The sequence below is a fragment of the Rhodotorula toruloides genome (assembly GCF_000320785.1).
Source record: "Rhodotorula toruloides NP11 unplaced genomic scaffold Scaffold4, whole genome shotgun sequence".
Classification (NCBI taxonomy): Eukaryota; Fungi; Basidiomycota; class Microbotryomycetes; order Sporidiobolales; family Sporidiobolaceae; genus Rhodotorula; species Rhodotorula toruloides.
The window spans coordinates 573,737-597,481 of NW_015622964.1; the positions used below are offsets into that span (position 1 = coordinate 573,737).

Genomic DNA, 23,745 nt, shown 5'->3' on the forward strand with positions numbered 1-23,745 from the left:
GGGTTTTGAAACTTCGCACGTCTTGCACAAACAACGTCTACCCGAACACCACGCCTCCAGCCTGCCCACGCGTCGTCTCTTCGTACAGCGCCATCGTGAGCGACGCCATGAAGCCTGGAAGCGACTGACGCCCGTCGAGCCAGAAGCCGATGCTCCGCCTGACCTCGTCGATGCTCATGACCTTCTCGTCCGTCGCCGAGACAAGCTTGAAGGGCATGGGTCCTCCGGGCCAGGGGTCGAACGCAAGCGAGCGGTCCTTTGATGGCGCGTAGACGGAGGTGACGCGGATGCGGCCGGACTCGAGGAAGGACAGCTGGAAACCGAGCAGTTTCTGAACAGCCAAACGCATCGCTTCCGTCTTCTCGGCGACGGCCTGCGGGGACACACTCAGTCAGCCGCCGCGAATTCGAGAAGCGGGCCAGGAGGGCGCACTTGACCGATCCGCTTGAGCATCGTCTCCTTTTGCTGGACGAGCGCCTTGAGCTTGTCGGCTTCGGCCTGCGCCGAGACGAGCGACTCCCTCGGCACCAGTTGCTGAACCCCAGCACCTTGCTGGGCAAGTGCGCCCCGCTCTATGTCGCCGAGTCGCCGCAAGAGCGCCTGGTTCTCGTTCTTCAGCCGCTCGAGAGTCGCCGTCCGGATCGCATGCTCGACGCGGTCGGGCGAGTCGCGGAACTCGAGAACCTTGGTCGTCTCAGGGTTGTAGGCGCCGCGAATGCCCTGGTTCTCCTCGAGCTGCTCGACCTGAGTCGACAGAGCCTCGAGCTCCTGCTCCATTAGCGCCAGCTCGTTCCGCGCCTCGTCGAGTTCTGAGGGCATGCGAAGACGTGAGATTCGACGAACGCAAGTGTTCAAATGTGTACACGCACCTCGCTGAAGTTCCTCGTTCAAGCGCAACTGCTCCTCGAGCGACTTGCTGACCGCCCCTTCCGAGGCGGCCTCCCGCTTCTCCCGCTCCTCTAGCTCGAGAATTTCGGTCGTATTCCCGCCGTATCGCTCGACGAGGCCCCGCCAGTGCGAGACTTGCTGCGTCAGGCTGGCGACCTCGCGCTTGTGCGCCTCAAGCAGCTCTTCCAGCTCGGCGAGCCTGGCGGTCTTCTGGGCGTCGTAGTTGCCGGCATTGTGGTTGGCCTCCTCGGTCGCGTAGCTGTCCTGCAACCGAGAAGGTCAGTTACGGTGGCGACAAAAGCGGACGAACTGGACCCACGAGATGCCGCTTCAGCATCGCCACCTCTTGACGCAACAGCCCCACCTGTGCGCCGTCCACCCTTGCCTTCTCTTTTGCCGCGTCCAGCTCCTTCGCGGCCTGTTGGAGCTGCTTCTCGAGCTCGACAGCCTTCGCCTCGAGCTGGCCAATGATGCGGTCGCGTCGCTGCAGCTCGAGCTCGTGCGTGTTGAGGCGGTCGCGGAGAGTGGCGTTCTCGATACGGGTCGCGGCGAGGTTCTTGGTGATCTTGCGAGGGGAGGAGAAGGTGTCGGTGTCTTCGGGCTTGACGAAAGCGGACCTGCGCACGACCATTCGTCAGAGGACAACATTTGAGGAAGCAGAGACTCTGCGCACCAGTCCGCCTTCTCTCGCCGCAGCAGCTCGAGCTCGACCGCCTGTCCCGCGAGTTGTTGTCGTAGCTCTTCCGCCGCCTTGACCTTTCGCTCGAGCGATCGGTTCGTCTCCTTCAACAGCTCGATGTTGGCATGCTGTCGCTCGTACGTCTCGACCTTGCGCTGGAGTTTGCCGTTCTCCTTCTCGAGGGTGCGGAGGGTCGAGACTTGGCCTACGAGGTGTAACCGGTCAGCACGCTCGGGAAACGCGCAAAGAACGCTCGCAAACGCACGATGCAGCTCTTCGCGAATGACGGCCGAGTCGCCCGAGTCCTTCGCGCGCATCTTCTCCCCCTCGAGTTCCGCCTCAAGCGCTAGCCGCTGCTTCTTCTCCTCTGTCACCGAATGCAAGCGTTCCTCCGATTCCTGCCGGACGAGCTCGAGTTCTTGCTGCAATGCCGTCGTGCGCGCTTGATGGTGGTTGGCCTGGGCGACCGCCTGATTCGCGGAATGCTCGAGGTCGGTAAACGACTCTTGCAGGTCGATGTGCTCGTCCTTGAGCGAGTCAAGCTGCGACCGCAAGCTCCGCACCTCCTTCTCGAGCTTCTCCTTGGCGCCATTCTCGTCCTCCTTCCGCCTCTGCTCCCGCTCCGCAGCCTCGCGCTCCTTGCCGAGCAAGATGGCCCGATGCCGCTCGAGCTTCTCGATCCGCGCGCTGTACTCGTTCATCTGCGACTGCGCCTTGTCGGCAGCCATCGCCGATTCGAGCTTCTGCCGCTCAGCGGCATGCTTGAACTCCTCGACTTGGCTCAGCGCGCGGGCGAGCTGGCGTTTCAAGGAGGCCGTCTCCGACTCTGCTCGTCCGCATGGTTCAGTCGTGAACGAAGACGAGGTAGCGGGCGCAGCACACCTTGTTGCAAATCGGCTGCACTCGGTCGTCTCTTGAGCGAGCTGATGCGCGAGTCTGGCCGTGCAGAGAGGGGCGCTGCGGACGGAAGGCAGTGTCAGCAGCAGGTCATGCGCATTCACAGGCAGCGTGCTCACGGTCCATCTGCGAGCCGTTCAGGGAAGGACGCCGCATTGGGAGGCGAGAGACGGTGGCCGGCGCGTTCCCTGCGGGCAGAGGACGATGAGTCCTCGGCGTCACCTCTCAATAGACCCGCACGCACCGTAGCTACCCGCCAAATCGCTCGACGACGGCCTCCTCAAGAGCGAACTGCGCCCCACCGTCTGCGGTTCCGAAGGGGTCGCGGAGTTGTCTGCACGGCCGGCGCTTTGGAGTCAGCGATGACAAGAGAAGACTGTCGACTCGTACGCACGTCTCAAGGGCAGGCGCGAGGATCCGACGGACGACACGGCCGTTCGAAGAGTCCGCGATGAGACGAGCGGGGTCTCATACGGCGGCCCAGCGCCAGGGCGATCCATGCCAGCCTGCTAGAGGACTCTCGAAGACGACCAGGTGCGCTCAAGCGGTCAAGCAGCGAGCCTAGCGGGGTCGGGTCGCGGTGTCGTCGTCCAACCTGCTCTTGACCTCCTTCCCTTCACTTGGGCTCGCTCGCATCTCGCTGGACTCGCCGACAATGGCTGAAGCTACCCTTCCTCCCCGTCGCATCGTGTCCTTCCCCGGCGCGCAAGGCACGGCGGCAGTCGAGTCTACCGACCACCTCTCCCTCGTTTTTGACGTTGAGCTGGACTTGAGCGACCCGCAACTGCGCGCGACTTTCCCGCTACCGAAGGACGAGGTGCCGCTGCGCGGGGACTGGGCGTGCAAGGTTTTCTGGCGAGGCGACGAGCTCGTTTGCGCGATACGACACGGTGACCTCCCTCATGGCGCACTCGGTTGGCGGACCTTCTGGCGAGGCGGGCTCTGGTGGCGCGACACCGGCTCGGGTGGCGCAATATGCAGATATGGCTACGACCGGAGCAGGGATCCTCGCCCCAACAAGGACGACGCGGGCGTCCTCTTCACTGGGTTAGACTTGACGGTCCCGAGGGAGGCATTCAAAAGCGCATCGACACATTCCAATGGTGTCTACACTTCTGAAACCCATCGCCAGTACCGCATCGTCTTCGAGTTGCGGCAGGACAAGCGCTGTCCGACCCTCAATCCAGCAGGCGTACTCAACCGACTTCCTGGTAGGGGATGATTCGTTCTGCGACACTATTTGAGAAGCTGAACCTCTACCGTTGCAGATCTCGAGCTGGGCCCATATGCACGCGATGTGCGCTTCATCTTTCCTAAAGTCTGCGGCGAACTTTAGGCACGAAGCGACTTCCTCGTTCGATTGTCGCCCTACTTCAAGACGCTGCTGGCATCTGGTTTCGCTGAATCTGTCTCGGTGCCCTCGAAGCGGGCACGAAGAACGTGGGACAAGCCTCTCTCTACGGCAGACGAGCTTGGCGACGAAGACGTCCAGGATTCGGACGATGATACCGATGAGCTCTATATCGAGAAGCACCCGCCTCAGCCTCAGACTGCGGACGATGAGGCCAAGGGCGCGTATAAGGAGATCAAGATCACCAAGACGGCCTTCTCGACGTATCGAGCCGTCCTCGCCTATCTTCGCACCGGGCACATCGCCTTCGCACCGCTGTCATCGAGCGACCCTATCGACAAGGATACGTCGAAATCGTTTCGCAGAGAATGCATCGAGGACGCTGTCGATGACGACCCGACACTCCCCTACCCTGTCTCTCCTAAGTCGACATACCGCCTTGCCCATCTTCTCGAACTTCCGCGTCTTCAAAGCCAGTGCCTCGCCGAGCTTGAGGAGCGGTTGACTGTATACAGCGCGCCACACGAGCTCTTCGACGGCGCCTCCGTCTGCTACGATGCGTGGCGACGGACCATTATCACGTTCGTTGCGGAGCATTGGCGGGATGTGAAGGGGTCGTCAAACTGACTTGAGGTGGAGGGCAAGATAGCCCGGAACGAGCTGCCGTCGTCCGGTCTGATTATGCTCGAGCTGATGAAAGCGCGTGAGGAGGCAAGAGGTGCGTTCCTCTTCTCTGCCATTCCTCGTCTGGACGCCGCAAGGGCTAACGTTTGGATGCTTGACAGCCTGAATTGGCTAGCGCGGTGGACGGGCTTCCCAGCACAAGGCGCCGAGCAAGGCGAGCGTGTATACACCCTTCACTTCTCACTCCTTGCTGCCGCTTCATTCGCCTGTCAAGGGAAGTCCTCCGAAGCTTACCTTGCGTCTCATGCGGAGGCAGTGAGTACCTCACGAGAGCGCCTGCTCGGACAGCTCCGCGTTGAGAACGAAAGAATCAATGTCGCCCACTCGACAGTCTTAGACCCTCCGAGCCGCTTGAATGATGATACTCCCTCGATCTGCTCGACAGGTTGCACGAGTACTACGCTCACGAAGCCGTGCGAACTTCACTTTGTCCAGAGGGCGGCGCGCCTGGTTGGCGTTGTTCCGCTCCGCTCTCCACGCACAAGCCCGCCCAGACACGCTAGGAGCCTGCTATGAACCGCATCGCCGACCCACTGAGCTTCACGTACGCCCCCACGAGCGCCTCCTCGCCAAACTCCTTCATCAGCTCCTCATCTCTCCCACCCGATTCCTCACTCCTCGTCACCGATACGCTCGATTCGCCCGCTCACTTCCTCCTCCTGCAACTCGTCTCGAACGCTCTGCGACCCTCTGGAGCCGGCCGAGGTGCGCTGCGAGAACTGGATGAACGGAGGAGGGTTGTCATTCTGGGCGTGAAGGAGAGGGAGGAGTACTGGGCGAGTCTGCTGAAGAAGTCCGTGAGTACAAAGGACCACGCGCAGTGTCCAGTCGAAGGACGAGAAACGCCTTGCTTCGCCGCTGACCCCCTGCGTGCCTCGTGCAGGGCGTTCAGCTTGCGACAGAACGGTCCAAAGGCTCCTTCGTCTTCCTCGACTGTTCCTCTCCGACAGAAACCCCCTCATCTCTTCTAAGCGTCGCCGCCTCAGCTCTTGCGCCGCCAGATCAAGCAGCGGATGAATCAAGTCGGAGCAACCCACATCTCGGTCCGCTCATCGTCCTTGACGACGTCTGCACACTGTCGTGGATGGGAATGGCGATGCGAGAGGTGTTGAGATTCTGGGCGGCGTTGCGGCGGCTAACAAGCGAGGTGCGTCGAAAGCGCTTGTCCGTCCTTCACTTGAGCTCTCGCTGATTTTTCTTCTGCGCGGCACATTCATCTCATTGATCGTCACCGTCGGCAGCACTCCGCCTCGCTCGTCACCCTCTTCCACGCCGACTCGCTCTCACCCTCACCCTCTTTTCCCTCTCCCGCCGCGCCCGCTTATGACTCGCCCGAAGACCAGTACCTCTTCCGATCACTGCTGCAGCGGAGCGACTTGTGGGTGGAGGTGACAGGATTGAGCAGCGCGGGGATGGGAGGGCAAGGAGAGGTGCGTGGACTTCCTCTCGAGTGAGGCTGGCACGCCGCTCTCTGCGCGTGTTCTCGCGTGGCACGAGCAAAACAAGCGCTTCTACTGATACGAATTCACCGTCTCGCAGATCACGATCCACCGAGGACCCTCACTCATCTCCCCTCATCCTTCCGCTTCTCCCGCCGCACGCCCTTCATTCGGCAACTGGACCGTAGACGCGCCACGCATAGGTCCAACGGCCGTGCAGTACAAGATGGAAGAAGCAGGGGCGGTGTATCAGGTCAAGGGCGGCGGGACGCTCGGAAGGGCCTGGTAGATGTTGTCGGGTCGAGCAAGTCTTTCGATGCCGCTCGAAACGTTACGAGAAACTAGTCGCGCGCCGAGGCGCTCAGTCGCCAGAATCCCGCAAGCAGAATGAACTCGCCGGAAGCGTGGTTGGACGGATGAACGGAGCATGCGTAATTCTCAACAAGCGCACCCTGCCTACACCGACTCCGCCTTGCTCCGACCTGCTCGAGGAAGCTCCTGCATCAGCTGCCGACCGCGAGCGAGAGGAGACTCGGTACGCACGCATAGCGCCGTCCTTCGCCAGGAGGAGTCGCATCATGATCGGCGCTGCGCCAGGGATCTCGTCCGCGTCGACCTTCTCCTGCACCTCCTTCCAGGCATCCGTCGCGCATACCTTGATCCAGTGCTTGACGACAAAGTCGACGATCGTGTTCCTCCACGAAGCGTGCGCGACCGAGACGTCGCTGAAGAGCTCGTGCGGCGCGATATCCGGCGTAAGGTTCTCCCTCATGCTCGAGAGGCAGAGCGTCTTGAGGTCGTCCAGTTCGAGGCGGTGGGCAAGACGGAAGGCAGACCTCGGGGAGACGAGGTAGGGGTGGTTCCCGTTCCGCGCTGCGGCGTCTTCGATCAGCTGGCGGCGAGAAGGCGAGTCGGGAGCTGCGGCGCTGGAGAAGGAAGAAGAGAGAGGAGCGAATGCGATGTGACCGGTGCGGAGGTAGGCGAGGACGGCGCGGTAGGTCGTGAAGGCCGTCTTACAGATCTTGATCTCCTTGTACGGTGACGGCGAGTCCTCGGGCTCCTGCTTCATCGCCGGATGCTCCTTGAAGTAAATCTCGTCCGTCTCGTCGTCGGAGTCTTCGACGTCCGCGTCATCCTCATCGACCGCAGTTGCGGGCGACTTGCCCTTCGAGGTGCGGGCGCGCTTCGAAGGCACTGTGACCACTTCGGCGGACTCGGAAGCGAGTATCTTCGCAAAGTAGGGGGACGAGCGGGCAAGAATGTCGCTGCGAGCCCAAAGCTCGTCGTCGGTCTCGGAGAAGACGAAGCGGACGTCGTGAGGGTTGGCGAGGAGGTCGAGATCTGCACGTCCAGCAGTCAATAGTGCCGTCCCTCGCGGCGTGACCATCAACGCACCCTGCGAGAAGGCAAGGAGTCGCTCTGGGATCCGCTGCGTCGCTTCGTCTCGGTTGAGCTCGACGGAGATGCGGTACGTGATAGGACGGCGATGAGACGAGGACCTCTCCTTCGGATGCTCTGACAGCCTCGCCGACGATGCAGTGATTGCCCAACCGGTCGAAGCTGAGTGAGGACTTGCTGGCTTCGGCGCAGGAGCCGGGCCCGAGGGGACGGTGGAGCCTTTCAAGTTGACCACCTTGCCGCCGTCCAGCCAGCCAATCCTGATAAAGACGCTGACTTGAGATCCGAAAGCGCCGACTGGAACGGCCCCGTGCTCGATTCGCGCCGTCAAGCTCTGCCCAGCACCCTCATACTCCACGGCCACCTTCCACTGTCCCTCGAGCGGCACGCCCGCAAGGGGTGCCTCCAGCTTGATGGGTCCATTCTCGAGCAGCACTTCGACGTCGGCGCTGATGATGAGGCGATTCGAGACGGAGAAAGCGTTGTCGACAAGTCGCGGGACGTGAGCTGGTGCGGCGGGGGCGGCGACAGCTGGTGTCGCGGCAGCCTTCAGATGAGCGGGCATGAGGTCGCGCATGGCGGTCTGCGTCCTCTCATGCGCAGCGTGTGTCAAGAGGAGCGAGCGAGAAGCGGAAAGGAGAGCGCGACGAGTGAGGCGGTGCAAGTCACTGCGACGACCAGTCTGCGGGCGATGTGGACAGTTCGCAGCCATTGTGCCGATGCTCACGTAGCCTGCAAGAGGACCGGACAGGCGGGCGAGTCCAGCGACGCTTGTCTTCGACGTCTACGGCGAGGCTTCCTGGTTGCTTCCTGGGCTCGCGGCGAGCAGACAGCTGCATGGACAAGCACGAATCCATACGAGTCTTACTTGCAAGATGCTCGAGAGTCGCAAAGTCCAGCGCAGTCAAGGTGAAGCTCTGGCGAAACCGAAGTGCCTTCTCGAGAGGACTCTCCTCTCATTCTCTCGAGCCAACGCCAGCGAGTGCGGGAGCAGACGGGACTGGATGCCGATCAAGCTTGCGAGAGCGGCATAGTCAGCTCAAGACGCGCTGACGGAGTGTGCGAAGCGAGGATCTCAAGCGGAAAACCTGGACGAGCGAATGCGCTTTCTCGCGCCGACTCGCCACAAAGGGCATCGCAAGGCCTGATAGAACCTTACGTTACAGTGTCTAACTCATCCTGTAGACCGCATCAGTCAAATCAGCTGGGAGGGAGACCGGCAAGACCTAATACGCACCCCTCGCCTTCTCCCTCGCCCTGCTCAGCTGCACCATGATCTTCGCCGCACCGGGCACCTCCTCCTCCTCGACCCTCCTCTCAACCTCCTTCCACCCCTTCGTCGCATGCACCGCATCCCAATTCGCCACCACATACTCAATCACCACCCGCCTCCACGCCTCGTGCAAGACCGAGACCTCGTCGAAGAGTTCGTGTGCGGCCGAGTCGGGCGTGAGAGTCTCTTGAACGTTCGAGAGGCAGAGGCGCTGGAGGTCTTCGAGTTCGAGGAGGTGGGCGAGGCGGAAGGTCGATTTGGGCGAGACGGGGTAGGGCATGTCGGGTTTCGCTGCTGCGGCCAGTTTGACACGTGCCTTGCGAGTGTCTTTCGACGACCCTGCGGCTGGGCATGTCGAGGAGAGAGGGGCAAAGGCAATGTAGCCGGTTCGGATGTAGGCGAGGACGGCGCGGTAGGTCGAGAATGCGGTGCCCGTGATCGTCACCTTCTTGTGCTCGATGACCGCATCCTCCTCGCTCTTCTTGGCCGGGTTCCTGCGGAAATAGACACCATCCGTCTCGTCGTCCGAATCATCAAAGTCCTTCTCGGTCGCCGAGACGACCGAGGAGGCCTGGCTCTCGGTCCGCGCCCGTTTAGCCGGAACAGTGATGGAGTCGGCAAAGCCTGACGAAAGGAGCGTCTTGAAGTAGGGAGAGAGGCCGGCCAGAACGTCGGATCGGGTCCAGAGTCTGCCGTTGTGTCGCGGGAAGAAGAGGCAGATGTCGTGCGGATTAGCGAGGAGGTCGAGGGCTGCAGGGAAGAATGTCAGACAACGTACGCAAAGAAGCGCGCCAACGGAGAGGAGAATCGTACTCGGTGAACGGGAGAGGAGGACGTTGCCCCGGGACATGCGCGCCGAAGCAATCCAATTCGAGGCACAGACGGTACCGTTGGGCCCCGGTCGCTTCGTACTTATCCGACGCTACCGCGCGTCGCACATCCCTGAGTGTTGTGGTGCAGCCAAAACTGCGTTCCGCGGCCGTGACTGGAAGTGGTCCCCGTGCACGGGGCGCAGATCTGGTGATATTCACCCACTGACCGCGGTACACGTCGAGCGAAACGTTGTATGTCGCGCTGAATCCCAATGCGCCGACCTCGACCGCTTCATGCTCGAACTGTGCAGTAACAGTACTCCACGCGTAATGGAACCTGATATGCCATTTGCCGGGCAGAGGGACGTTGTCGAGTGTCGCGACGTAGTCCAAATGGTCCGAGAAGTTAATCTTGGCCTCCGCGACGACGATAATCCGCGAGCAAGTCGTCGACTCGCTCTTCAGTGAGCCCGGTTCGACGGCCATACGGTGACCTCGTAGGACGCTGCTGATGTACAGTAATGCCTGTCGGAGCGTTTGGGAGCCTGCAAGGCCAGTGCGAGGCCGGTGAAGGGACGTGAGGGCGCCAACTGATGAGAATGGGGAGGGGAGGAAGAAGGGCGCGGGCGATCGTTGGCGGTGTAGTCGCTCACGCAAGTCGTTCTTGAAGCTCAAGACAAGCGTACGCTGGTCAAGCAAAGCCCAGGCGAGCGGTGTGATGAAGCAGGCCGACGCGAAGGAAGCGGAGGAGAGCGACAACCCACCGACAAGCCAGCTCTCGCCAGACGCCTCGCTCGCCTCTCGCACGGTTGCTCACGCCAGCTTCGAAGAGTGAGGGAACCGTCCGAAGCGTTGCAACCGAAAACTCGGGGGGACTCTGGCCCCGTCCTCTCCGGGCAACACGTCCTCCTGCTCCCCATTTTGCCCCGAAAACACCCTCGCCCACCATCTCCGGCGCGCGGAGCTTAGTAGACGAAACCGAGGACCTTGCCGGCGACGTGCTTGCGGCGGGCCTCCTCGTGGTCCATGATGCCGGCGGAGGTGGTGAGGATGATGTAGCCGAACGAACGGGCGGGGAGGAGCATCGAGACCCACTTCTCGACGTCCGGGAGGCGGATGTTGAAGCGGGGCCTGGCGCACGAGCGTCAGCGAGTGAGCGGCCGAAGGGAAAGGGAGGAAGGAGGGGACCCACGAGATGACACCGCACTTGTTGATGCGACCGTTGAGCTGGACGACAATCTTGTTCGAGCGGTGGTCGTCAATCTCCTCAAACTCCTCGATGTAGCCTGTCGCGTCGCCCGTCAGCGAAAGAAGCGGGAGAGGGCAGGGAAGTTGGCGCGACGCACCGTGCTTCTGCATGACGGTGAGGAAGCGGATGATGACCTTGGAGCTCGGGCGGATGAGCACCTGGCGCTTGCCACGCTTCTCAGCGTTGACAATGTTGTTGAGGCAGTCGGCCTGGATGCACGCGAGCACGGGTCAGCTCCGACGGGTCTTCCGGGGGAGCGGAGAGGGCACGGCGAAACGCACGAGAACGGAGACACGCATGGCTGAGGGTGTCGCAAGGCGTATGTCGAGTCGTAGTCGAGCGTGCGCGAGGGAGAAGGAGAGAACGAAGAAAGAGGTCAGACTCGAGGATCAAGACGTGGTGGTGGACCCGGTCCCCTGCCCTCCAGCAGGGGAGTGCGGGCTGTGTCGGTGGGTGTTCATGGTAAAGTGCCGGAGCTCTGAGCGTACCGTACGGTGTGCTGAGAGCTGGTCGAGGAGGGAGAGGTGGGAGGGAAAGGAGAGGGCCTGCTGATTCGACGCGCGCTCAGGGCGGGGTGAGCTGTGGCTGGTTAGAGTGATGTACTGACCTGCTTGTGGGCTGCAACAAGGGGAGGGGGCGAGTTCGAGTGTCGGACTGGAGAGAGAGAAGCGAGCGGTCGAGGTTTGCGCGCGCCGTCTGAGCGCAACACCCCCTCGTCCCTCGTCCGTGTCCTCCTCAAGCCGCTGACCACCTCCAGACCTTGACCATGTACGCTCACTAAACACTCTGGCACACCATCAACCCACCCGCGAAACAACAACACCCACACGACCCCGCGCCGCCGAGCACCACCGCCCTCGAGTTTTGCCCACCTCGACACACCCTCCCGCGCCCACACACGCCACCAGTCGACTGGTCTGCCCACGGAGAGTGCTCAGAGTGAAGGAATGGCGCGCATGAGGACTCGGACGGGCGCCCAGGAGGTGGTGAAGCGGCGGGACGGGTGGGCTTGGGACCAGCGGGGAGAGGGGGAGCAACTACGCGGGATGGGACGGTTACGGGAGTGACAAGGCTAGGAGGCCAGTACGGTGCAGGAATGGGGCGGACGCAGGGCCGGGCAGACCAGTTCGACTCGACTCGACCTCCCTTGCCCCGACCACCAACACCCGCACCTCGACCCACCTCGAACTGCTGAACTGACCGCTTGTTGATGCGTGTACAGGGGCCGTGTTCGCACCAAGACTGTCAAGCGCGCCTCGCGCGTCGTCATCGAGAAGTACTACCCTCGCTTGACCCTTGACTTGTGAGTCGCGCCTGTTCGAGAGACCCGAAGCCCCGCTGACCACGGTGCTTGGGTGTGCAGCCACACGAACAAGAAGATCTGCGACGAGGTTGCCATCATCCCGTCGAAGCGCCTGCGCAACAAGATTGCCGGCTTCACGACGCACCTCATGAAGCGCATCCAGAAGGGTCCCGTCCGCGGCATCTCGTTCAAGCTCCAGGAGGAGGAGCGCGAGCGCAAGGACAACTACGTCCCCGAGGTCTCGGCTCTCGACTCGCAGGGCGAGCCCCTCGAGGTCGACCCCGACACCAAGGACCTCCTCAAGACGCTCGGCTTTGACGCCCTCCCCGTCAACGTCGTCGTCCCCCAGACCTTCAACGAGCGCCCCGGCCGCCGCAACGTTGTCGGTCTCGGTCGCCGCCAGGACTAAGCGTCGTTCGTTCCCTCGGACTCGTCTCTCCGCGACTTGCACCCCTCCACCCTCTCTCACTCGCTTTCCCTCTTCTATCGCTCTCTCTCCCCTTCGACTCGACTCGCTTTTCACCCTCTTCTCGCCTACCTACACTCTCGCCGCGGCTCTCGTTCGTCAATCAAGCGCTGATAGGCGTCCGCGGTGGGAACTCGGGTTTGGGCAGGGAGGGTATGCGGGGTTGGATTGACGAGCGTGCGGCTGGGTTTCGATGAGGAGGGCAGGGTGTGGTGTAGGGAACGGGGACGAGAACAGGAACGGATTGCGTGGCTGTTTTTCCGTGTACTCTTACACATGCGTCGAGCTTGTCTCGCGAGAGAGAGAGGAGGTTCGTCCATCTCCTCGCAGTTTCCGGGACCGCGTGGGTGCAGTCTCTCTGGCTTGTTCTCCACCTGCTTGAGCTGGTTGTGCTTCGTTGTAAGCCACACGAGAGTGAATGCGAGGTTGGTCTGGTCGGCATCCCCCACCCGGCGCTCTCCTCCTCCTACGCTCCTTCACTTGGCTTACCCGCTCGCCTCGTCGTGCTGCAGTCACTCTAGCTCTCTTTCTCCTCGCTTCCTGCTCCCACGCCCTCCCTCTCAAGCAGCGTCAACTCCCTCCCACACCCTCCGCACCCTCACCCTCCGACTCCAACTCCGCCTCGACCTCCCTCGCACTCGTCCTCGGCCTCACAGGCGCCTTCCTCGGACTCTTGCTGATTGGGACGGGGATGTTTCTAGGCCGGAGGAGGGTGCGGGAGTTCTTTCGCAAGGTGCGTCTCCCCTCGCGGGCCTTTGTGCGTTCGGACGGGGAGAAGGGAGGCTGATGCGACCATCTCGTCGAGCAGCACTTCGGCACCGACCAAGTGAACGGCCAAGAGCCGCCCTCTCCCTCTCCTCCCTCCTCTCCCACCCCTCCAGCCCGCCGACCTCCCCTAACCCACGCTCCCTCGTCAACAAACACTGCCCGACCCGGTACACCGCGTTCGCACCATCCTCCGAGTGGAGTGACGGTTGCTGATAGGCCTGTTGGGAATCCGAGGCCCGAGAGGAGTGGGAGGAGGAGGAGGAGGAGACGGACGCAGAGTCCGGTTGGACTGCCGCTTTAGTGCGTCCCGCTCTCTTGTTTGAGTGACAGAGGAGCTGGTGGGCTGATGAGTCGGGAGAGGATAGCTCGCAGGAACCGGGGGAGGAAGAGATGAGCCTGTTCAAGTCGCAGGACATGTTCGAGTCGCAGCTCGATTTGTCGCTTTCGCTCTCGCGCGCTACGACTGTGGAGCGCTCGTATGAGGATGGGGAGGGGTACGAGTCGGAGCAGGAGGAGGAAGAGGACGAGATCTTCGAGCGAGGAGGAGAGACGAGGGGGAGGCCGTCGATGGAGGGCGCCGCCAGATTGGGCGGGGTGAGTCAGTCGAGTAGTGTGCAAGGGCACGGGCAGGACAGCTCAGGCGCCGCCAGATTGGGCGGGGTGAGTCAGTCGAGTAGTGTGCAAGGGCACGGGCAGGACAGCTCAGGCGCCGGACTCCTCCAGCCCCCTTCGGTACTCTCGCAAGGCCGCCCACGCTCCGCAAGCGAACCCCTCGGCCCTCCACGGCTCTACACCACCTCGCCCAACACGCGCGTCTCCCTCTCACCCTACATGTCGCACACGCCTTCTTCCGGCTCAAGTTCGCCCTTCGCCTCCCGCAGCGGACTAATCGACATCCCCCTCCGCCCGCCCTCTCCTCCCCAAACCCCTCCTCTTCCGTCTCCGCTCGCAACACGCTCACCAGGCCGTCCGACCTACTTCACCACTCACCGCTCGTCGCGCTCCTCACCTATCAACACCCTCACTCCCCCCTCGCCCGCTTCGAGTATCCGGAACGCTGGTCGTCCGCGGGCGTCGACGTTGCAGCGGTTACTTTCCGGCGGTGTGAACGGGTCCACCTCGAGTCTGGCGTCGGGAGGGAGTCCGTATGCGGAGGGCGCAATGGGGCGGACGGCGAGTGCGAGTACGGTTAGCATCAGGACGCAGGAAATCTCGGCGCCTCTTCCGGGTTCATTCGGTGCGTCTCCATGTCTCCTCTCCTTCTCCCTCCCTGCACAGGAGGAGCACTGATGAACGTCTTCGAGGTCGCGCAGTCCATTCATCCTTCATCTTCCCCCGCTCCGGCCCAACTCCTCAACAAGTGGCGTTCATCTCCTCCCGCGAATCACTCGGCGCGTACGGGTACGGGAACGGTGTGGCACCGCCTCACCATCCCCTTTCGCCTACGCTGCCCGAAGCTCCGCCTGCGTTTGGGTTGGATGAGGGAGGGCGAAGGTCGGGCGGGTTGGAGCCTGGTACTGGGGAGGGTGGGGTGAGAGGAAGGGGAAGAAGCGGGAGCGAGGCGAGTAGGATCAGTGGGAGGAGTCCGCTTGCGGTGGAGGTGAGGGAGGGGGAGGGGCAGTCGCCGCCTCGATCGCCTCGCGAGGTCGGACAGCTGGACGAACGCGCGAGTGGGGCGCGGGGCGAGGCCGTCACAGCAGGAGCAGCGCACGTCCCGCCCGAACTCGTCTCTCCTCCTTCCCCAAAACCACCCTCTTCCGCCTCTCCCGCCGTCGACCTCTCCTCCACACGCTCCTCCCGCCCTCATCCACCCGACATCGTCACCCTCGCGCCAACCCCGACCGCCTCAGCCGCTCCTTCGCCCCTTCTTCCGCCGCTGTCGTCCGCTTCGGCGACGGAGCAGTTCTTCGACTATCCGCCTGAGGTGGCGTTGAGGGAAGGTGCGGACGATGCGACTGTCGCTCCGACTTCGACAGCGTGACCAGCACTCGTCTTTCCCTCCGGTTCGTCTTCGCCCTTCTCGCCGACCCCTTTTCACGACTTCGGTTCGCCTTGATCCCCATACTCCCGGCCTTTACCCATCGCACATAGACTCGCTTTAGCAGCGCTATAGACACTTTACCCTGTATCCCCCCTTCGCACTCGTTATTGTTGCCTCTTGGATTCCGTTCGTTCGCAGCTTGGTAAGCCGCTCGTATCTCTCTAGCTCTCGCTCTCATCTTCACACATACGCTGACGACTGGATGCCTTGGCAGGTAGTATTGCTTCGCTCGTGCAAATTGCTCCCTGTGTCTGCACCGCCTCGCTCGTCTCGCCTCCGTCGCGACGCGTCCTGCTTTCCTCGACCATCACTCACTCTCCCTCCCGCACCTTGCTCTCGTCGTTTACCCCGCCAGGATGAGTAGGCGATCGAATGCGACTTCTTCGGGAGCTCCAAGCTCCTAGCACCTACTCTTGTCGCGTCCAAAGCCGCCGCCTACCACTCCCTCGCCTATTCCTTCGACTTCAGGGCCAACATCGTCTCCGGCGAGCCCACGGCCAGCTTTGCGGTCGATCTTGGGGGACCGTGGGGCAAGTGGACGTGCGAGTACGCCCACACGAGTACGGATCTTACGCTCAGCCTCCGTCCCGCCGTCGACATGGGTCCGACGAAGAAGGTTCGCTACCGGCTCAAGCTCAGCATGATGAGAAGCGAATACGACGGCATGCGCTACATCCATCAGACAGACTACAAGCAAGGATGGGACGCCTCGACGGAGGAAGGGAAAATGACTATCCGGGTCAAAAACGACCATTGGGAGGAGGCGGCAGATGCTTCAGAGGGACGATACGATCCGGACTCGCGAGTCCGCTACCGACTCAGCCTCGACTTGGAGATCGGAGACGCGCCCCGACCGCGGGATATCGCCCAGGCCACCGGCATCGAGCCTCTGGTCTTGCTCGACCGCCTGCCGAGTGCGCTCAGATTCCCGCCCTCCCGATGTCGCGCTGATCTCCTCCTGTGTTCACAGCGCTTGAAGTCTCGGGCGCCTCGCCGGACGTTCGACTGTTCTTCCCGGACGCCGTTGAAGGAGGCGCCGAGCTTTGGACGCACTCCGAATTCCTTTCATTCTGTTCGCCTTACATGAAGACACTCCTATCCTCCGACTTCGCCGAAGCTGTCTCTGTACCCGCCAAACGGCGGAAGTCGGAAGGGAAGGCCGCGTTGGCTGGCTCGGGCTCCACGCTCCCCTCGACTACGGACAACGGGCACGATTCCGATGCCGAAACGGACGACACCTACTTTGCACAGAAGCCTCACGAGCTCAAGCATGTGGATCGGGAGTACAAGGAGATTAAGATCACGAAGGCTGCCTTCTCGACGTATCGCGCCGTCCTTGCCTACCTCCGCACCGGCCACATCGCCTTTGCCCCGCTCACTTCCAAATGTACCGCGGTGCAAGACGACACGCAACCGATCCCTCCTCGACAGACTCAGATTGAAACGGCGGCAGCAGAAAACCCCGACCGTCCTTACCTCGTCTCGCCAAAGTCGGTCTACCGCCTCGCGCATCTTCTCGAGCTGCAGAACCTTCAGAGCGCCTGCCTCACAATCCTGCGCGAAGGGGGTCTGACGGTGTCGAGCGCGCCGGCCGAGCTTTTCGACGAAACGTGCGTTCTGCACGAGGCATGGAGGCGGCTCGTCGTCGAGTACATCACACAGAATTGGGAACACGTCAAGAAAACGTCGGCATGGAAGGAGCTTGAGCGCAAGCTGGAGGCAGACGAGATTCCAGGCGCCATGCTGATCATGATGCAGCTGTTCAAGGCGAGGGAGAAGTTCAGTGGGTTGCCTTTCCCTCGTCCGCTCTGTCAACAGCGTCACTGACCTCTTGCTTGGACCGACACTAGGCAAGACTAGCAGTTACTATTGAGGAGAGAGGAGTCAATACGACGAGGGAGGGAAGGAGGACATGCGAGGGAACCTATCGCCCTCGCTCCGCTCGTCAGTCCTACACGTCTGCGTAATTCACTGCATCACATTTGACGTCCTCACGCCGTTTCCTGTCCGTCGTGAACGTTTCCCATTCTTGCCATCGCAGTCGGCCTGGGGGAGGACCCGGCAGCCGAAGAAGGTCGCTCTCTCGCTCCTCACACCACCTCGCTGGACTCGCTGCTGCACGCTATGGCTCAACAGACTGCTTCTGTGTTTCGTCCCGACCTCATGAAGGGCAAGGTCGCCTTTGTCGTGCGTCGATTCGTCTTCATCAGCCCGGCAACCTCCCCACATCGTCCTCGAGCTCACACGGCGCGCACAACAGACTGGCGGCGGATCTGGCATCTGCTATGGCATCACCAAGCAGCTCATGGCTCGTGCGTACACTGGCGCGGTCCCCGCAAGCTGTCAGCGTCGTCCGAACTCACCCCCTCCTCTTGGCAGACGGCGCGAACGCTGCGATCTTCGGCCGGCGCAAGGCAAAGGTCGACTCGGCCGCACAGGAGCTGTCGAAGGAGACTGGGTCGAAGTGCATTGGCATCTCGGGCGACGTCAGGAAGATTGAGACGCTCGAGGCGGCGGTCAAGCAGACCATCGAGGAGTTTGGGCGCATTGATTTTGTCATTGCGGGTGCTGCGGGCAACTTCCTTGCTCCGCTTGACGGTGAGTCGGCGGAACAGGCCACGAATAGACGAGCGGGAGACGAATTTTGCTCTCGCAGCTAGCTGATACTCTCCTTTCGCAGGTCTCTCTTCCAACGCCTTCCGCACCGTTCTTGAGATCGACACCCTTGGCACCTTCAACACCTTCAAGTCGACCATCGACGAGCTCGTCAAGACCAAGGGCTCGCTCATCGCCATCTCTGCGACGCTGCACTATACCGGCATGCCCCTTCAGGCGCACGTCTCGGCGGCCAAGGCGGGCGTCGATGCGTTGATTCGGGCGGTGGCGGTGGAGTATGGACCGCGCGGTGTCCGGGCGAATGTGAGTCTGTCCCTCTTGCGCAAAGGCGTTGGTCTCCTCCTCCGCTACTCCTCCGCGACCGGAGCAGTGGATTCTCCAGTATCGAAGACAATGCTCATCCCTCGCTCCTTTTGCAGTGCATCGCTCCTGGACCAATCGCGGGAACAGAAGGAATGGACCGCCTCATGCCAAAGGAGCTCGTCGACAAGCACACCAGCATGATCCCGCTCCAACGATACGGCTCGATTGACGACATCGCGTGGACGGCGCTCTTCTTGTTCTCGCCCGCCGCCAGCTACGTGACTGGGACTGTCTCGATCGTCGACGGAGGAGATGTGCGTCTTTTCGCTCCTCTTTCTCTCCCTTCTCTTTATGTGACAGTGCTTCAAAAGGAATCTGTCAAGAGGAATCTGACTCTCTCCCTCTTTGCAGTGGCACATGTCGGGCGCGATCGGCGGCGCACCCTACCCAGACGCCTTCTCTGGAGCTGGCGAGGCGCCGGCCAGCAAGCTCTAATCGCTCGGGTCGACGAGGGTTGCCGGAGCACGGGCAGGAGGTCACTCTGCTCGTCGCTGTAAGGCGAACGAAGCTAGACTGGGCTTGTAGAACTACAGTATTCGTTGCGAAGGTCAATGTTGTCGAAGCCTGGCGTCTCCGTGCGTTCGGTCTGCTCTGTTCCGACGTGAGCTTCATGCATACGACTCAAAGTGACGCTTAGCGAGCAGTTCAGCCTTCCACGTCGACGCTGGAGTTGGCGTGACTTTGCTCGACCGCGGCAAGTTCGGCGGCTGTTCCCTCGCTTGGCTTGTTCACCTTCACCTCGCTCTCGAGACTCGCTAGAATGGCATACGGGAGCATCTGGGACGGCTCGTCAGTACCGCTGCTCGCGCGCGTTGGCCAACACCATGGCTGGCTCGCCTCGACACCTCCCCACACCCTCATGTGCGTTCCGCTCCCTCTGCAGCACGACAGTCTCGGCAGTCATGCTGATAAGACGCTTAACGCCGCAACAGCCCCTTCTCGATCTTCGCCATCGTGCATGCGGTCCGCGTTGCGTGCGTGTACCGCGGCATCTCGAGGGCCGGCGGCTACGACAAGCAGCTCGGCAGTGCGTCCGCATTGCCTCCTTTCTGCTCGCAGAGAAGCTGACAACCCTGTGCGGCGTACAGACTTGCAGGCTGCGCTCGTCCCGCTCGTCTTGATTCTCGGCGGCTCGACCATCTCGAGCGTCCTCCTTGGACAAGTTCCGGGTTGGGTCATCACGCCTATCCCTGTTGCGACCTACGGGTACTTTTAACGCGTTTCGAAGGAGGAGAAGACCTGCTGACCGTTGTGCCCGGTTTGCAGGCTGATCCCCCTCCTCGCCGCCAAGTCTGGCCTCGTCTCCTTCGTCCTCTCGCTCCCTACCCTCCCGCGCGAAACCTTCTTCTGCCTCGTCGACGGCTTCTCCCGCATCATGGGCATGACCACCTTCGGCGTCGACATGGTCCTCGCACACGCGAACAACGCCGTCCGCAACTCTCCCTGGGCGATGGTCCTTATTGCGTTCCTCTCGGGCGGCGGTGGAGGGATGATCGTGCCCGCGTTCCGCATGTTTGGGCCCGAGTGGGGATTCAACGCGACGCCGGCGTTCATCAAGACTGGTTTGCCCATTGACGTCTGGAGCGCCGGCTTCATCGGCTACGTCTACGCGTTGAGTCCGCCCCTCCGCCCTTCAGCTGCCCCTCAGCTGACCTTCACCCCTGCAGCACCCTCATTGACGCCCACCCCTTCTTCCGCAAACCCGTCGCCTACTCCCTCACTCACTTCCCGGCTCTCCGCCAGGTCCTCGACGTCCCCAAAGCCTACCTCTCCTCGCCACGCCACACCGTCCTCCTCCAGCCCGCCGAAGCCAAGACGTGAGTGTTGCAGCGATCCTCGCCTGTCTGTTTTGAATGGCACTGACAGGCTTATTGAATCGCTGGAATCCTTACAGCTTCTGCTCGCTCCTCCTCGCCTTCATGCTCTTCATGTCGCGCATCGGACTCCCCCTCCTCCGCCGCACGTTCTCGTCCTCGTCGCCCGCCGGCAAGGCCGCAGCGCAGAAGCGCAAGGCAGTCGCCGCCAACGTCAACAGCGCCAAGCAGGCGACTTCGTCGGCCATTGCGAGCGGAAAGGAGAAGGTCAGGGAGCGGAAGAACCAGTAGAAGCGACGAGGAAAGAAGGGGTAGACAGGAAAGCAGGACTCTCGGTAGTTCTCCGAGCAATAAAAAGCAGGACTTGATATCTTCATCTAGTTGCACGCGCAAGTTGGGAGAATCTACTGGAGGAACTCCCCGAGCTTCTTGACAACCTCGTCGCACTCCTCCTTCGTACCGACCGTCACTCGCAAGCACGCCTCGCAGCCGTACTCGTTCCCGCGGAACCTCACGACCACCTTGTCCGTCTCAGCGAGGTGGAGGTACGCGTCGTGCGCGCGCTTGTTGTCCGGCTTGCCATCCTTGTCGCCCACCTGCGCCATGAGAAAGTTTGCGTCGGGCGCGCCGAGGATGTTGATGATCGCGGGGAGCTTGAGCAGCTCATCCCGGAGGTAGGTGCGGTTGTCGAGGAGGGTTTGGATGTTTTGGCGGAAGAGCGAGAGGCCGGTGGGTGAGAGGGCGCGGAGTGCGAGAGAGGCAGTTGGAGTCGAGATGTTGTAGGGCGCCTTGATGTTATTCAGAACCTGGATGATTTCGGGCGACGAGATGGCGATGCCCAAGCTGTGCGCAGATGGAGACAAAGAGGAGTAGAATCAGTCCTGGCATCGATACCAATCTGTGGAATCATCCAGGGCTCTGAACGCACCGAATCGCAGCAAGTCCGAAACCCTTGCTCAGCGTCTGCATGATGACCAAGTTGCTCCATCCCTCCTCGACCAACAGCCGCACCGCACTCTTGTCCGCACCCGCAAAGTCAATGTACGCCTCATCGACAACGACGAGGCCCTCGTAATCGGGGTTGGAGAGGATGGCGCGGATGTCGTCGAGCGGGATGAGCGTGCCGGTGGGGTTCCCGGGCGAGCAGAGGAAGAGGAGCTTGATAGGGTTGGCAGAGTGGGCGGCTTCGGAGAGTGTTCGGTTGATCTGCGCGCAAGCCAAAGCGTGAGTGACGGAAGCGAAAGAAAGACGGAAGAGAGGAAACACACCTCGTCCACCTTTGGCCGGAAAGCGCCTCCTTCGACGTCCAGGTTCACCTTGACAACCTCGACATCGTTGACCTGCGCGCAAACGCCGTACATACCGTACGTCGGCGGGCAGACGAGGACGCGGTCCTTGCCGGGAATGCACGCGATGCGGAACAAGAGGTCGATGCATTCGTCCGATCCGACGCCGAGGAAGAAGTTGTGCGGGCTGGGGACGTTCCGGAGCTCGCATAGGCGCTGCTTGATGTCGAAGTGCGTGGGCGAAGGGTAGCGGTTGAGATCGAGGTCGTCAAACGAGGCTGCGTGGGCACTCGAAAAGTCAGCTCAGACAGTTGAGCAGGGCCGAGCGCAAGCTACACACTGTCTACTGCGTGTCCGTTCTGCTGCTGCTTCGAGTTCTTGGGCAGAGCGTGTCCGAGTGCGTTCTCGTTGGCGTCGAGGAGAATGCCCTCCGAGTAGTCGTCGCGGGCGCACCGGTAGGGCGCGAGTGCGAGGATGTTCTTGCGGATGGCCTTTTCCAGCGAGAACTGGGGCGGCTTGGAGGCGGAGGCGGCGACCATGGCGAGATTGAGATGAAGAGGCGCAGGTGGTTGGGGAGGACGAGCGGAGTGGCGGTTCGAGCGAGGGATGGCTCGAAGGGTGTATAGCAGTCCTTCAAGAGCGTCAAAAGCCAGTCACAGCAGTTACAGCGGCAGGTCAAGGTGTAGCAGGAGCAGAACCTCTCGCGGAATGACTCTCCCTTGACTTCGCCCGTGGACCCGCTCAACTCGCTTAGAATGACTCGTGTGCGCTTGCTAGACACGCTCGAAGGACATCAGGACCGAGGCAAGTTCACCCGCGGTCTTCCCGCCCCGCTGCTCCCGCTCACCTCCTCGTCGACCCGCAGCCTGGCACGTCGCATGGAACCCCGCCCAGCCGACTCTGGCTTCCTGCTCGACCGACAAATCTGTCCGGCTATACTCCTACGCGCCCGCACCTGCCACATCCGCCGAGGCAGACTCCTCGACAGCCGGTCCTTCGTCATATCGCTTCGCCCTCAAGTCGACTATCCCGACATCCCACTCTCGCACGGTCCGATCCCTCTCCTTCTCTCCAACCGGCGCAACCCTGGCAACCGCCTCATTCGACTCGACAGTCGGCATCTGGTGCCAGGTTTCCGAGGCAGGACTTGACGATGGCGAAGGTGCGAAGGGAGACGAGTGGGAGGCGGTTGATCCGCTCGAAGGGCACGAGAACGAGTGCAAGAGCGTCGCGTGGAGCTCGGACGGACGGCTACTGGCGAGTTGTAGCAGGGATAAGAGCGTCTGGGTTTGGGAAGGTGCGTTGGAAGTCGCTTTCTCCGTCGAATCTGCTACTGATCCTGCTCTACACACCCGCAGCCGTCGGACCAGCAGATTTTGAGTGCTTGGCCGTCTTGATGGAGCACTCGCAGGACGTCAAATGCGTGACATGGCATCCAACCGACGAGGTTCGACTCGCGCTTCTCCTGTCCCTCCGCCTCACTAACACTGTCTCTACCGCAGCTCCTCGCCTCCGCTTCCTACGATGACACGATCAAGCTCTACGGCGCCGACCCCTACGATGACGAGTGGACCTGCATCCACACGCTCACCTCGCACACTGCAACCGTCTGGACGCTCTCCTTCTCCCCTTGCGGTCGCTACCTCGCTTCGGCAGGCGACGACCTCGTTATCAAGCTCTGGGAACGCGTCTCGCTCCTCGAGGACGACGAGAAGCGGAGTGAGGTTCTGGGCGAAGTGGGCGAAGCGAAGCGCGAAGAGGGCGGACGGATGGGTCCCTGGAGTTCTGGAGGCGTGAGGATCGGGATGAAGGAGCGCTGGAAGTGGGTCGAGAGAGGGCAGATTGAGGGCGCGCATGAGAGGACGGTTTATGCGGTTGATTGGGCGAGGGGAGGGGTGAGCGAGGAGGAGGGAGGGTTGGGGAGGATCATCACGGCGGGAGGGGACGGGCGTATCAATGTCTTTCAGATGGTGCGAGCTTTTACTCTTTCAGCTGACGCGAGCGCACGCTGACCTCGTTGACCTCACAGACCAAGCCCACCTCACCCGACGCACCACCTACGCACACCCTCCTCGAGACGATCGAAGACGCCCACGGCGTCTCAGACGTCAACCACGTCGCGTGGTGCCACATCTCTCCCTCGTCGGCGGCAGCAAAACTGCGTGCTCTCGAAGGAGGCGAGGCGGATCCTGCGGATGACGGAGAGGACGAGTCGGGAGTGAAGGAGGATGCGAGGTGGGAGCGCGCGGGGGATATGTTTGCGAGTGCGGGAGACGATGGGTTGGTCAGGGTTTGGATCGTAGACTCGGAGGGTGCGAAGGAATGAAACTGAGGACTCGATTGCGAAAGGGTCATTAGGCGAGTCGTGAGAGAGTGGAGATACGATACAAGCGCACAGCCATAACATAGAGGGCACAA

General features: G+C 61.8%; 13 protein-coding genes across 13 annotated transcripts; 8 read left to right on the forward strand and 5 right to left on the reverse strand.

Annotated features, from left to right (window-relative positions):
- Positions 1–37: 37 nt before the first annotated feature.
- RHTO_06243 (mitotic checkpoint family protein) lies at positions 38–2,964 on the reverse strand (the record flags this gene model as incomplete). Its single annotated transcript, XM_016419904.1, has 10 exons — positions 38–373; positions 433–809; positions 870–1,152; positions 1,208–1,505; positions 1,562–1,772; positions 1,833–2,393; positions 2,450–2,524; positions 2,584–2,652; positions 2,709–2,798; positions 2,859–2,964. The coding sequence occupies 10 exons, from the start codon at positions 2,962–2,964 to the stop codon at positions 38–40; spliced, it is 2,406 nt and encodes an 801-aa protein (XP_016275358.1).
- A 155-nt stretch (positions 2,965–3,119) lies between these two features.
- Positions 3,120–4,442, forward strand: RHTO_06244 (uncharacterized protein; the record flags this gene model as incomplete). The annotated part of the gene is made up of 3 exons (XM_016419905.1): positions 3,120–3,675; positions 3,733–3,761; positions 3,801–4,442. 3 exons carry the CDS (start codon positions 3,120–3,122, stop codon positions 4,440–4,442), a joined length of 1,227 nt encoding a protein of 408 aa, XP_016275359.1.
- Positions 4,443–5,011: 569 nt separating this feature from the next.
- On the forward strand, positions 5,012–6,227 carry RHTO_06245 (UPF0405 domain protein; the record flags this gene model as incomplete). Its single annotated transcript, XM_016419906.1, has 4 exons — positions 5,012–5,296; positions 5,383–5,646; positions 5,741–5,929; positions 6,039–6,227. The coding sequence occupies 4 exons, from the start codon at positions 5,012–5,014 to the stop codon at positions 6,225–6,227; spliced, it is 927 nt and encodes a 308-aa protein (XP_016275360.1).
- Positions 6,228–6,394: 167 nt separating this feature from the next.
- RHTO_06246 (BTB/POZ-like domain containing protein) lies at positions 6,395–7,913 on the reverse strand (the record flags this gene model as incomplete). The annotated part of the gene is made up of 3 exons (XM_016419907.1): positions 6,395–6,420; positions 6,482–7,279; positions 7,334–7,913. 3 exons carry the CDS (start codon positions 7,911–7,913, stop codon positions 6,395–6,397), a joined length of 1,404 nt encoding a protein of 467 aa, XP_016275361.1.
- A 649-nt stretch (positions 7,914–8,562) lies between these two features.
- On the reverse strand, positions 8,563–9,907 carry RHTO_06247 (BTB/POZ-like domain containing protein; the record flags this gene model as incomplete). The annotated part of the gene is made up of 3 exons (XM_016419908.1): positions 8,563–9,359; positions 9,423–9,531; positions 9,641–9,907. 3 exons carry the CDS (start codon positions 9,905–9,907, stop codon positions 8,563–8,565), a joined length of 1,173 nt encoding a protein of 390 aa, XP_016275362.1.
- Positions 9,908–10,386: 479 nt separating this feature from the next.
- Positions 10,387–10,969, reverse strand: RHTO_06248 (40S ribosomal protein s22; the record flags this gene model as incomplete). Its single annotated transcript, XM_016419909.1, has 4 exons — positions 10,387–10,552; positions 10,614–10,707; positions 10,768–10,879; positions 10,952–10,969. The coding sequence occupies 4 exons, from the start codon at positions 10,967–10,969 to the stop codon at positions 10,387–10,389; spliced, it is 390 nt and encodes a 129-aa protein (XP_016275363.1).
- Positions 10,970–11,766: 797 nt separating this feature from the next.
- On the forward strand, positions 11,767–12,382 carry RHTO_06249 (40S ribosomal protein s17; the record flags this gene model as incomplete). Its single annotated transcript, XM_016419910.1, has 3 exons — positions 11,767–11,795; positions 11,893–11,973; positions 12,034–12,382. 3 exons carry the CDS (start codon positions 11,767–11,769, stop codon positions 12,380–12,382), a joined length of 459 nt encoding a protein of 152 aa, XP_016275364.1.
- A 748-nt stretch (positions 12,383–13,130) lies between these two features.
- On the forward strand, positions 13,131–15,188 carry RHTO_06250 (uncharacterized protein; the record flags this gene model as incomplete). Its single annotated transcript, XM_016419911.1, has 5 exons — positions 13,131–13,172; positions 13,248–13,507; positions 13,573–13,781; positions 13,848–14,444; positions 14,521–15,188. 5 exons carry the CDS (start codon positions 13,131–13,133, stop codon positions 15,186–15,188), a joined length of 1,776 nt encoding a protein of 591 aa, XP_016275365.1.
- A 658-nt stretch (positions 15,189–15,846) lies between these two features.
- On the forward strand, positions 15,847–17,121 carry RHTO_06251 (BTB/POZ-like domain containing protein; the record flags this gene model as incomplete). Its single annotated transcript, XM_016419912.1, has 3 exons — positions 15,847–16,162; positions 16,219–17,031; positions 17,099–17,121. The coding sequence occupies 3 exons, from the start codon at positions 15,847–15,849 to the stop codon at positions 17,119–17,121; spliced, it is 1,152 nt and encodes a 383-aa protein (XP_016275366.1).
- A 251-nt stretch (positions 17,122–17,372) lies between these two features.
- On the forward strand, positions 17,373–18,662 carry RHTO_06252 (short-chain dehydrogenase/reductase; the record flags this gene model as incomplete). The annotated part of the gene is made up of 6 exons (XM_016419913.1): positions 17,373–17,435; positions 17,509–17,560; positions 17,628–17,846; positions 17,929–18,167; positions 18,284–18,481; positions 18,579–18,662. 6 exons carry the CDS (start codon positions 17,373–17,375, stop codon positions 18,660–18,662), a joined length of 855 nt encoding a protein of 284 aa, XP_016275367.1.
- Positions 18,663–18,987: 325 nt separating this feature from the next.
- Positions 18,988–20,332, forward strand: RHTO_06253 (uncharacterized protein; the record flags this gene model as incomplete). Its single annotated transcript, XM_016419914.1, has 6 exons — positions 18,988–19,088; positions 19,160–19,254; positions 19,316–19,433; positions 19,494–19,838; positions 19,895–20,044; positions 20,122–20,332. 6 exons carry the CDS (start codon positions 18,988–18,990, stop codon positions 20,330–20,332), a joined length of 1,020 nt encoding a protein of 339 aa, XP_016275368.1.
- Positions 20,333–20,445: 113 nt separating this feature from the next.
- On the reverse strand, positions 20,446–21,866 carry RHTO_06254 (histidinol-phosphate transaminase; the record flags this gene model as incomplete). Its single annotated transcript, XM_016419915.1, has 4 exons — positions 20,446–20,884; positions 20,970–21,247; positions 21,310–21,605; positions 21,668–21,866. The coding sequence occupies 4 exons, from the start codon at positions 21,864–21,866 to the stop codon at positions 20,446–20,448; spliced, it is 1,212 nt and encodes a 403-aa protein (XP_016275369.1).
- Positions 21,867–22,082: 216 nt separating this feature from the next.
- On the forward strand, positions 22,083–23,653 carry RHTO_06255 (cytosolic iron-sulfur protein assembly protein 1; the record flags this gene model as incomplete). Its single annotated transcript, XM_016419916.1, has 5 exons — positions 22,083–22,131; positions 22,193–22,624; positions 22,686–22,774; positions 22,830–23,297; positions 23,357–23,653. 5 exons carry the CDS (start codon positions 22,083–22,085, stop codon positions 23,651–23,653), a joined length of 1,335 nt encoding a protein of 444 aa, XP_016275370.1.
- Positions 23,654–23,745: the final 92 nt, after the last annotated feature.